Source organism: Myiozetetes cayanensis, unplaced genomic scaffold (genome assembly GCF_022539395.1).
Source record: "Myiozetetes cayanensis isolate MyiCay16 unplaced genomic scaffold, myiCay2020 scf3, whole genome shotgun sequence".
Lineage (NCBI taxonomy): Eukaryota > Metazoa > Chordata > Aves > Passeriformes > Tyrannidae > Myiozetetes > Myiozetetes cayanensis.
In genome coordinates, this window is record NW_026087521.1 from 55,164,526 (window position 1) to 55,176,988 (window position 12,463).

General features: G+C 39.8%; 1 protein-coding gene across 2 annotated transcripts in view; it reads left to right on the forward strand.

Annotated features, from left to right (window-relative positions):
* The first annotated feature begins 161 nt into the window (after positions 1-161).
* Positions 162-12,463, forward strand: part of GLT8D2 (glycosyltransferase 8 domain containing 2) — a 24,156-nt gene continuing 11,854 nt past the window's right edge. For both annotated transcript variants that reach the window (XR_007629910.1, XM_050323455.1), the window contains exons 1-6: positions 162-2,264; positions 4,192-4,236; positions 5,663-5,758; positions 6,932-7,100; positions 8,624-8,741; positions 9,968-10,052. Coding sequence is in view for 1 of the 2 variants with exons in the window: in XM_050323455.1 (XP_050179412.1) it covers positions 4,218-4,236; positions 5,663-5,758; positions 6,932-7,100; positions 8,624-8,741; positions 9,968-10,052 (487 nt within the window). In the remaining variant the exon portion in view is untranslated. The remainder of the gene's footprint in view (positions 2,265-4,191; positions 4,237-5,662; positions 5,759-6,931; positions 7,101-8,623; positions 8,742-9,967; positions 10,053-12,463) is intronic.

Sequence of the window (12,463 nt, forward strand, 5' to 3'; positions counted from 1 at the left end):
CCGGGGCAGCCCGCGGGGAAGGGGGGGCGCTGACGTGAGGGCGGCGGGTCCGCGGCCCGCCCGTGTCCCGCCCGTGTCCCGCCCCGCGGCCGCCTCTGCCGCAGCCCTCTGTGGGCACGGCCCCTCTGCCCCTGCGGACCTGCCGGGCTCGGCCGCGCTGCAGCGGGAGCCTTGCGGACGCGCTCCCGGCCTGCAGCGCACCCGGGGCACCGCGGGTGTGGCGTGTGCTCTTCAGCCCCGAGCGCCCGGCTCTTCCTCTGAGTCCCCAGAAACGTGTAGCAGATTCAGGTTTTTTTTTTTTTTTTTTAACTGGCGACGTAAGGCTGCTGCTTGCGAGGTGTTCATGTGAGAAAAGGGATGAGTTGCTGTTTCAGCGCTGAGGGTTGAGATTAGAAACCAAGGTTTCGGTTCTGCAGTTGACGGCGGGCGATGTGAGCGAATCCGAAGGTCTCGTTCTGCAGCAGAGAAGCTGCTCTTTCCTGTGAGAGCAGGGTGTTGTGTGAGAATATAAACGTGTGAGGCTGAGGGAAATCCAAAGAAGGTGTATCTGGTACAAAAAGCCTCCTTATCGAGCTCTACACAGTAAATTGCCATGCCGAGATGTATAATTGAGCGCTGTCAGTATTCTCTAACATACCACGTATAGTCTTAAAACTGTGCCAGGGGAGGTTTAGGCTGGACATTAGGAGGAATTTCTTCACAGAAAGGGTGATTCGAGGTTAGAATGGGCTGCCCAGGGGAGTGGTGGAGTCATGGTCCCTGGAGGTGGCAGTGGGTGCCATGGTCTAGTCGACACGGTGGTGTTCGGATACGGGTTGGACTCGATGATCTCAGAGTCTTTTCCAACCTAATTGCTTCTGTGATTCTGTGAAGGTGTTACTGTGTTGCCAGTAATTCAGGGGTTGCTGTCAGGTGAAGGATCTGGTCCCAGTTCTGCAGGCTCGTGATTCTGTGCTGCTTGGATCTGTTCAGATCCACATAGAAATGGAAGGGAGGTGAAAAAACACAGGTGGATTTTGAAAAACATAAGCTTGATACAGCTTAATTACCAGTGTATGGAAAAAGTACTAATAGTTGTGGCCATCTGCACAAAGCACATAACTGTATGTTTAACTCTTCATTTATTTTTCCTTCAAGGAGCTCTGCAAAAGATGGATTTCCATACAAAATCAGTCACAGATAATACAGTTTGGGCATGTTTGAGGCATACAGTTGAAACCCCATATTTTCAGTTCCTGCAAATGGAACAGCAATCTTTATATAAAACATGTAAGATTTTTAAAACCTTCACAGAGTACTCTTCGTAAGTTTTGCACTGCCTCATGCTAAAAATATGAACAATAGTGTTGAAGATGATTATTATTATTCCTTTTAGCATTCATGAAAATCTTGTGACAAAACAACATTTTATCATATAGAAGGGTCATTCCTAGAAGGAAGGGAGAGAATGTGAATAAAAGAAGTGCTGTGGAAATAAAAGAGCAAAAGCATTCCAGGAGAGCTTAGAAGGCAGGATATCAACATGTGCTGGTAACCTTGATCTAAGATACTTTTGACTCTAAACCAAACCTGAGGATTAAATGCTCAAAGATTTGGAAATGAGATGATTCAAGTCGAAATGCATGTTCAGAGTTGAATTTTGCAGATTTCCCTTAGCTCTTGACTTGCAAGAACTCTGCCAACAGACATTGGAAAAACTTTGGCTTTCAGTTTGACTTTGGCATGTTGTATTTTGGCTCTTGCACACTGGTTATCTGTTCACATTTACAATAAATAATGACTAGAAACCTAACTTGCAGCTAGACTGTTGGAAGTAACTTCTGGAAGGGTTTGCTTCCTTCTCTTTCCCCCACCCCTTTAAGACTTTTTGTCTTATGGGATTTGTTTGCAATCTGCTAGCTGAAGCTCTGAGGCAAGTTTGCCAAATCTGGGGCTGCATCATCGTTCTGCACATCTGGAAGTGGTTTATGGGCTCTCATTCCTCCAGTGCAGCGTCTGGACTCTGTGCTATTCCTCAGCAGCAGAGAAAGAAAAGAAAACCAGCACAACTCCAAAGTAAACTTTGAAGAGTCTGAAAAAGGAATTGAATCGTAAAACTGTTTCTGTGCCCTGCAAGGCCCTTGTGCGGGTGACTTCAAAGGAGGATGGTGGTCAAGGAGGCTTTGGCAAGAGAGCTCACAGCTGTGGGCTATCTAGGATCCAAGTAAATAGCTCCTCAGCGCTTCAGGAGAGAGGAGTCCCGAATACTGTGCTGCTTTGAAGAGGTAAAAAGACTAATTAGGCAGGAAATATCTGAGCAGTAATGTCACTGTTTCTGAGCTTTCCCTTCTGCAGCCCCTCGTTTTGTTACAGGATTTGGCAGCTGAGTTAGGGACTGCCAGGTTCCAGGAAATAATGTCTACAGGCAGGAAGAATCAGTAAATATTTGCAGGGGAGCAAATATACCTCTCTTTCCTTAAAACTCAGCAGGTAATCAGTTGGTGTTTCTGAGGCATAGGAATGATGTAGTCCTAGAACTCAAACTTGTTTGAGAGTCTGTCTGAGGTTGCATTTTAAAGTTTAAAACATGGTTCGGTTTGTGTGTATTTAATAATTTCTGAGGGTACCATGAAGCTGTAGCTATGCAGCTTTCCTCTTGCAGTGATCACTGGGACTGTTTGTGTTGTTACTGTATTGTTACAAATACTAATTCAAAGATAGTGATCAGCTCTGTGGAAATCAGTGAGAGGTTGTGATCAGCTAAATGGGATTAGAAAGTTACTCCAAGAGTGTAGGGGTTCTGTTGCCTCTCTGCTTACCTACATGAGTAAAGTTTTTAAATGCATATGAGGATGATACTTGTGTGTAATGCGTGAGAGAAGGGCTTTTTCAGCTGTGGTGTTTTTTCCGACAGATAAACTTGATTTCCTCTGTGTAAATTAATGCCACATGAAGAGAGTGATCTGCTGGAATGTAGATAAGTAGTGCAGATGTGAAAAAAACTTCCAAAATTACTCCTTTCTCACTGCAAATTAATCTTCTGTTGGGACCTAACTACAGAAGTGGTTTGTAAACAAAGCCACATCTTAGATTTTTTGCATATTTTTGTTGTCATTTAACTCGTTGGTCAAAGTAGAGACTAATTTAGGATGCTGCCTGAACTTGAGCATTAACCAATGAGAGGTGGTCAGTTTTTGTGACTCAGGTTTCAAGAATTCCTGCTGTTCTGTCTGTCTTCTCAAGGAGCTGGACTAAATTTCATTTTTGTGTGGGCACAGAAACCCCCATTTATCCTTATCTGTGCTGTAATGTGTCCCTATATTGTAAGTGTGGTAACTGGAAAAATTGCTTTCTGTCCTATATCCAGCTACACAGTATAAAGGTTAGATCATACAGTTGTATTGTTCCCTCCCCCTCAGCTTCTGATGCTGTTTTTTACTGTTGGTTGGTTGTTGTTATCTTGGGTTTGTGATTTGGTGTTTTTTTTTTTTTTTTCCACAAACAGTAGTTTTGGGTCCAGAATTAAAAAGAATGTTGTATTTCCCATAATCCTGTATTTTAGGGTTTATATTCTGTCCTCTCAGGCATAAGGTCATGGCTGCTCTTGGGCCTGGCTTAGAAGTACAGGTTTAGGGTACGTTACACATACTCCCTCCTTACTGTTTGTGGAAGGATACCGCTCCTAGCAAATATTTTTATTATTGCTCTGAAATTTTCTGCAAGTCTGAAAGACACTACTCCAAGATAAGAGCCCCATATGTTTGTGAGCATACTCCAGCAAGAGATCAGTATTTGTGACAGTTACTTTGTTTTAGGTGAAATCAGAGATAAATGTATTTATAAATTGCATCAGTGGGTGATTTAATGCTTCTTTGCATGTTATTTTAAACTATTTTAAAAATATTAGTTATTGCTGATGTAGGTGATCAGATGGAATTTGTTAAAATGTTTTTTACAACCTGCTAGTTCTTAAATTAAAATATGAAATATTTCTAGCCCAGAATACTAGTTATTTGTTTAAAAAAAGCAATGTATTTACAGAGATCAAATACAGTTTTACTTTTACCAGTCCAGCAGTAAAATTTGATAATTCAAAACCTCGTCTCTGAAATAACTAACTAGTATTCACTTCTGGCATGAATGATTTTTCTCTACTTTTTTTCCTCTTTTAATTTTTTGTTGTTGTTGTTTGTTTGTTTTATTTTACCACAGATCACAGTTCTCATCCAACTGGACACATGGCTCTTTTAAAGAAAAGTAAGAGATTAAAAACATTTAAAACATATATTTTTTTAAAAGCACAGAAAAGTCAAATGCAATTTCTCCTGCAACTGCTCTCACAGTTGCATACAAATTTATAGTTCTAGTTTTCCTAAATTGTGCTTAGCTCTAAGTATACAAATAAGTCTTTTCCTGTTAACCAAGTGGGATAAGTACAACCATAAATCCCATCAATTTAAAATTACTGCATGCATGAGACTGGAGATTCTGAAATTTCAGTAGTGCAGGTAGCTGCTGGTTCCACGTGGGTTGTGCCTAGAGCACTGAACCTGACTGTTTTTTAATAAACTCTGCACATTAATGCTGTTCATACTCAGAATTGAGGTGTGTCCCTCAAGAAGTTTGGAGTTCTCATCAGCTGTCAGGGTCAGTGAGTGAAAATGGGCTGTTGTTTGCCTTTGATTATGCACCCAGAATTTCTCTGCTGTCAGTGGACTTTTTCCTCAACTGGTTTAAATTAGTGCAGGTTTGGTGACATATGCTTACCAATTTCAGTTTATTCTCATGCCCAGTTGTGGCCAGGTGGCCCTTTTGATTAAAACACTTCAAAGTCCTGCTCCCTTTGCTCTTTTGTACATCTTAAATACCTTTTATGGTAGTGCAAAAGTAACAAAGTCGTCTGAAACAAAGAACTCGCATCATCAAAGTAACTGTTGATGGCAATGCATTCCTTCCCGCTGTACTCTGTGAACTCTTCTGGTCCCTGCACGTGGTTGATTTGTGTTGAATGACTTTATCTTGTACAAGACTTGTGGGAACTGTAAATCAGAATACATAGTCAGATCTTTGCTGTTGCATGCCTTGTTTTGATTTTACTAATTAAAATTACCCTGTCAAGATACGCATTTTCAAATATTTTATAACATTCCTGGTTTCAGTAGCATGCTGGGTTTATTTCTCTAGACTTTTTTGAGTTCTGCTCAAAAACACCTTGAAGATCTGAAATAGAGAAAAAAAATTCTCCTCTGCATGAGGTTTTATCAGGAAAGCATGAAAGAAAGAAAGGGCTAGCTAAATATAATTAAGTCAAGATGTCCTGTGAGAATAAGCAGACAACAAATTAGGCAGGAAAAAAGGTTCCAAGCTTCTGGTAAAATTCAGAAACATGTGAATTTCCTAGTATGGATAACCCATATATATTGTGAGTCTTATGATTTAGTGAAAAAATTAACCATGAAAATAGATAGATGGAAATTATTGTAGCAGGAAAGAGTTATGTTTTTAACATAAAATTTTTAGCTTGATCAAATAACATGAGAAAGAAGAATTTGATAAACCCATAAAATACAGGTTATCATATGTACTGGTTGTAAACTGAATTTATTTTTTTTTTTAAACAGATAATTGGGAATCGTGTTATACTTTTACACTTGTTGTTAATACATTCTCCCTTTTGTTTCAGTTAACCAGATCTTACTGTTACTTCTTGTCTTAACTGTGTGTGCCATTCTGTATAACAAAGTTCACCAAGTGCCATCGGCATTAAAAAATGAAACAGGTACGTGACCTGCACTTCTGTTTCATTTTGCATTCCTGATGTCTTGATTTGAGCAGCACTTTTCATCTTACTGAATCCTGTTTGTCCTGCAGTAGCTGAGCTACTCACACCATTCCATATGATCTGGGATGCAACATTTCTTGCTTCTGAATTATTTGGATAAAATAGTAAGAGATTGGTAGTAATGACTACAAGTTGTCATTCTGATTCATGTTTTTATCCAGATGTCACAGATGTAGATGGAAGCTGGAGTATATCCTTATTTGTGCTGAACAGATTGGAGTTGTCAGCTCGTAATAAACTTCGATCGCGACTTGCCTCTTTGGGAATGTTCTTGGCCTGCTTATTGATTTCAGATAGACCATCAAATCTTGACATTTACAGCAGAAGTTTTAGCTGGAATATGTATAGTGACACAAACCTGATAGGGTTGATATGGTTGAGCTAGTACTAAATGTTAATACAAATAGCTTAGTCCCTCTTCCCAAGGAAAACAAACTCTTTCTGGGTATAAACCAATTATTTTCAGTATATTTTGGTTGGAGTTGTTATGACTTAAATGGTTATGTTTTAACCAATATAAATATATCCATTTTAGTTCTGTAAGTTAACTAACTAGTGCTAGGGATAAAAGTCTTCCTTGTCAGTAATGTGACCTGATTCAGTATTATTTAGAGGCTTTTTCCCTTTTATCATTAGCAGCTTCCCACTGGCACAAACTGTTGCACTGTTCCTTTTAAGCCAACTTCCCAAAGAAGTGGAGGTCATGCAATTGCTCTCTTTTTGACTCAGTTCTTTCCTTTCATAATTTTGGAACCTATTGTTCGATTTGTACCAGATGTAACTGAGAACTAGAAGTCTCAAAGATATTAAAACCTCTTCAGGTTTCATATGAATAAGCAGCTACATGAAGGACAGGCTAAATTGTGTCCCTGCTGAGAAGAAGATGCTGAGAACTCTCTTATATATTCTGTTTGGAGGCATCCAACAGTCCAGTCAACCTGCATGCAGTTCTGGACTAGTGACAGCTCATGCTGTGTGCCTGGCCAGATGGCGATTTGTAGAGAATGTGGTAAGGAAATGGGGTGATGGTGAAATGATTCCACTGCTCATGGAAGTACTTATTCATTCCTGGGACCCAGGTCTGACATAAAACGGATTTGTTTCTTGTAGTTGATTTGGAGAGTCCTGAGGAAACAGAAGAAGAAATCCCAGTGGTGATCTGCGCTGCTGCGGGCAGGATGGGTGCAACTGTAGCAGCCATCAGTAGCATCCACAGCAACACAGAGGCCAGTGTTTTGTTCTACATAGTTGGGCTGAAGACAACCATCCCACATATTCGGTATACACCAGCCTTTCTTTGCTTCATGCTCAAGTTAGGACCAGGTGGTTGTTCTCCCTAGCACAGGGATGGACTTTGGAGGACCTTTCAGGGAAAAGTTTCTCCCCTTTATTTAAGTAGTGCTATTGAAAGCAGCCCTCAGGATTCTGTACATGTAGGAAGCCACTGACTGATGTAAAAGGGTGTGAAATAGCTATACCATGCCCAGACCTGTCCTTCTCTGCTTTTGTGGACAGGGTGCAGAAGAGTCTTTAGTAAGCTAAATATACACATTCCTACTCGTCACAATCCCACACTGTGGCACTGCACTTACCTCTCGCCTGTCTTAAGCTTCAGAACTGTTTAAAACTAACTTCATCTAAGAGGATGAATGAAAGGTTATAAAAAGAATCCCCAAAGGCTTGTAATGAAAGCATGTTTCGGTGTTAAAATGTGCAAACATGATCTTAAAGAGGAGGAAGGTGTGAATCAAAACTAAAGCAGATTTCTTAGCAGGCCTCACCTCTGACTGTTGCTTGTGTGCTACAATTGGTGTCAAACTGAAAAAATGTAATGAGTGGGGTCCCACAGGGAGCTTTCCACATCTAGTTCATCAGCAACCTAGATAATAGAGCAGAGAATGTTCTTTATGAATCTGCAGTTGGCATGAAGCAGCAAATTTATTGAGGACGAGAGCTGAAAACAAATTATTCATGATGAACTGGAAAAATTAATTGTAAAATATGATTAGAATCAGCAGAGGGAATGACAAGGTAATGGTGGTGGGAATAGCTGATTGTATTGGCTCAGAGTGAAGCAGAGGTTCAGTGGCATTCATTTGGAAAACTGCGGAATTATGACTGATAGCTGACCACACTAATCCAAAAAAACAGAAGGCATGCATCAGTGGATATACATGTTGACATATATGTCAACCAGAGGAGATGTGAGGAAACTTTTTTCAATCTTGCAGACATTATTAAGGCATCAAAAAAACGTGGTTAGTTTTAGGTGCCTTCAGGAAGGGTTTAGAAGAGAGGTCAGAGGAGAAAATAAGTAGTTGTGATAAGAAGTCTGACAAAATAATGAAAAAATTAGTCTAGAGTAATTATAATTAGGAGGTGATGTGGCAGTCATGTGGAAGGACATAAAACTGTAAAAGGGAGAAAACTAACCTCTACTTTAAGAGCATGGTAAATAAGATAAGAAATCAAGATCTTTAATTATAGCAAGAAATCTTAGAAAAAATAGCACTTATTGCTAGTCATGGTGAAAGATGGGTTGTTTGGACAACATATGGACTCTCTGGTTTTGACAGTGCTGTGGGGTGTGTGTTTTGTTGGGGGTTTTGTGTGGGGTTTTTGTGTTTTGTTTTAAACAAATATCTGTGTGCAATGGGTGTAGACATAAGTGATTCTGTGTTGGGATAGAATGGATGAGTGAACTTTCAAGCCTTCTTATTTTCCTAAGAGTCTGTGAATTTCATAGTGGAAGTACTTGCCACACACTCAATATTTCTTTTATCACTTCTTTTTTAATCACAGAAAATGGATCGAAAATTCTAAACTGAAAGAAATAAAATTTAAGGTTGTAGAATTCAACCCTATGGTACTAAAAGGAAAAATCAGACAAGATGCATCACGTCCTGAGCTACTGCAGCCTGTGAGTAAATGAACACCACGTAACAAATTTTGGGTTTTCTTCACCTATTACAGGCTTTAAAATGTCCTAGATCTGTTCTATTACATGTGGGGGTGTAAGTCAGACAAGTCGAATCAGACCCTGACTTAAGAAGGAGAAATGCCCTATTAAAAGCTCCTTGCAACTTGTCTGTCTTGCTAGGACCTTATTATATGATGGCATAAATTTGGTCAATTGAATGTGTTGTATCTTTGATAGTATATACACTATTTATTGGAGGGGAGATGTGATAGTGTTCACTGTGCCTCCATGATGCTGAGTTGGCTGCATTCTACTCATGTCCATGGTTAATTCAGAGTCTAATGACTAATCTAAATTACTGGCTGTCAGCAAAGGCAAATCAGATATTAAAAAATATTAGGAAAAGAGTAAGGATCAAAGTAGAGAACATCAGTTTGCCACAGTGCAAATCCATAGTTTTCTCTCATCCTAAATACTAGGTGCAGTCTTCATCCCCTTAACTAAAATAGATGTAGCACCACCAGAAAATGTTTGGGTCTGTCCAGAATGTTTGTTCATGCTGCCCTGCTCTGAGCCTTTGACACTTCTAATACATGGAAAAGATTTCATGCAGGGAATCAGCGGGTTAAAACTCTTCAGCCTGGAAATAGCTGGACTTTTAGCATGAAAACAGTAGCAGTCTAGAGAATGGAGTGGTGTGAAGGGCTGGGTGGGGGATGGTTGCTCACTCTCTTCCCATGTAAGAACTGACAGCCATAAGATTAAGTTAACTGGAGTCACAGTCAGCACAAACAAGAGATGTTGCACACTTTTCATGCGATGAAAATTCTTTGCTGAAAGGTCTTGTGGATGTACAAATGTAGAGGGATTCAGTTAGAACTGAAGTTCATATTTAAAAAGATAACACCTAGATCAGAAAATCCCTTGAGCTGAAAATAGCTGAAAGCTAAAGGATTCTGTGATTCTGTGAAGAAACAACTGTTTTGGGCTGTTTGGTTTGGGCCATGGCAAATAAATATGGATTGATAATAATGATAATTATGATAATAATAATAATAATGGATTCTGGATACTAGTAAAGTTGGGGGGAAGGAAGCAAATGATCACTGGCTAGTGCTCAGTTAAGAAATGTTAAAACTGGTTGTTAATAGAGACAGAAGTGTGAGACTATGACATGAAACAGCTTTACCATTTAGTTTTTACCTTTTTTCTTTCCTGTTTAATAGCTGAACTTCGTTCGATTTTATCTTCCTTTGCTTATCCAGAAACATGAGAAAGTAATATATTTGGATGATGATGTTATTGTTCAAGGTAAGCTGTCATCTAAAAAGCAGTTTCCAGCAGAATTAAAATTAAAGTTATTGCAGCTTTTATGGTCATTTGGAAAGATGAGATATAATGGAAACTAAAAAAACTGTTGGGAGTGTTGGTCTTAGGGGAACTACAAATAATCTATATATCTAAATGAAAGTCTGAGGAAGACCTTATCTGCATATGTTTTGAATAATTGTGATCAAAATTTTATGAGGGTTTAATTGTAATTGATTCTGTCAATTCCTGAAAGATACAACGGATTTCACTCAGGTGCTGCAAAATTTATTAAGTACGTGACATGCATTTCCTGCTAATATTTCAATTCCCCCAAATGCTAGCAATTCCTTATCCAGAACTGCTGTTCTTGAGAGCAAAAGGAGTTTACTCAAATAAGAAGATTGAAATTCCAAACACTCAAAATATGATTTGAGCATCTTCAGCTCAGAATCCAAAGCAATTTGCAGAGTCATGATCAAAGATCTCAGAGTTCATAAACAAATGGGAGCAGTTAGAAGATATTCCAATCCTGAAAATTTTTTTCCTTATCATGCAAAGTAACCTAATTAGAAGAACAACTGTTTTTTTAAAGTGTATTTTTAGAAGTTTTTTTAAAGTATTTACAGTGGAGTTTTTATGTTCTGTTTCCCAGTAGTTTGGTTTTTTTTTTTTTTTCTGATTAGAATTGTTGTTCTCCCTTGTTTTATCATATTTTTTTGTTATTTTATAGCAGTTTTTAATCAGGGTGTTGTGCTTTAACCCTGGTGGGCAGCTGAGCACCACCAGCTGCTCACTCATTTGCCCCCCACCCCCAGTGGGATGGAGGAAGAGAAAAGGGTCAAAATAAAACAATCAAAAAAATAATTGTTTAATAAACAAAGGATAAGTGGAATAAGAGAGAATAAAAGGAAACTAAACCCCTTAGATGGGCAGATCCATGCCCAGCCAGTTCCCAAGCACGAGCTGGCTACCTATACCTCATCTCTCTTTACCCACCCCACACCTCTTCTTTCCCCTTTTCTTGCTGAGCATGACATTATGTGGCATGGAATAGCTCTTTGGGCAGTTCAGATCATGTGCCCAGTTGTGTCCCCTCCTGGCCTCTTGTGCACCCACCAACTTATTCACTGGGAGGGGCAGAATGAGGAACAGGGAAGGCCTTGATGCTGTGCAACCACTGCTCAGCAAAACCCAGAACATGAGTGTGCTAAAAAGCTAAACCTCAGCACCATTTGAGCTGCTATGAAGAAAATGAACTCTATCTATTCTAGCCAGGCCACAGGGGCAACAAAACCATTTTACCTGTTCTTGTTAAACGTTAAAGGAATGTTCCAATGAAAAATTGTTTGGAAAGGACTGAGCGTTAACTACAATGAATTTTTTAGCCTAAATTAGTCTTTGCTGTAAGAACATTAGGACCACTGAATTTACATATGACAAAAGTATAATTCTCCACTGCTTTCCTACAACTTTTTTTTCTAATTTTGTCTCTTGAGAGGCAGATTTCAGAACATCTGCACTTAAAGGTGTCGCTATTTATTGCTTTATAAAAGACAACTAACCCGCTCTGCCTTTCTCGCTTTAATTTGCAATAGACTTTGTATCACCGTTCTTCAACATGAGTGCTTCCTGTGGCTACCTCTGCTTTTTAGTTTTGCTCTTCTGTTATCAATGGGCAACAGCAATATTTAACTCTTTGAAAGGTTCTGCAAGTCTTCATTTAGACTCCATAGGTTCAAGCTGAGCCCACCACTTCCCCTGTGCCCCACCCTGCATCCGCACAGGAGTTCACCAGAAACGTGATTATTTTCGGCCTTAATTAACACCTTGTTGCAGTCAAGGCAGCCTGGCCGGGGGAGGAGGGGAGGTAGGGCTTTCTGTTTCACTAGAAGTGTCAGTTTATGTCAGCTGATGGTGTTTGTGGAGCTGCAGGATAAAGGTGCAGTTTCTCATTACAGCTCGTGGTTGGCTGCTGCTGACCAAGTGGCCTCTCCTGTCCCCAGGCAGATCCTGTTACTTATGTCGTATCTGCAGTTGTGCAGCTGCAGAAGAATCTGATTCAGCTGGTTGACCTGGCAGAAAACTAGCAGTACAAAAAATAAAAAAAGAAGAAATCAAACTCTTCTTTTTTTTTTTTTTTTTTAAGTCTTTTTTTCCCCTTTGTTTCAGCAAGCCTGTTTTGTTCACTCTTTGGCCATGCAATCATAGGGCCCACAAGAGAGGAGTAAAGATGGACATATGGGAGCGAGGTGGAGGAAGAGAGCCTGTCCAGGCAGCTACTCCCTGTGTCTTAGCTGTAATTTGAGACTGTGCTCTGTCAGATGTCTCTGCAATGGCAGTGAATGAGACTTCTCACGGAATAGGCAGAGAATGGGTCTGAACTTTGGGACCATTTATTTGTTGGTCGTTGC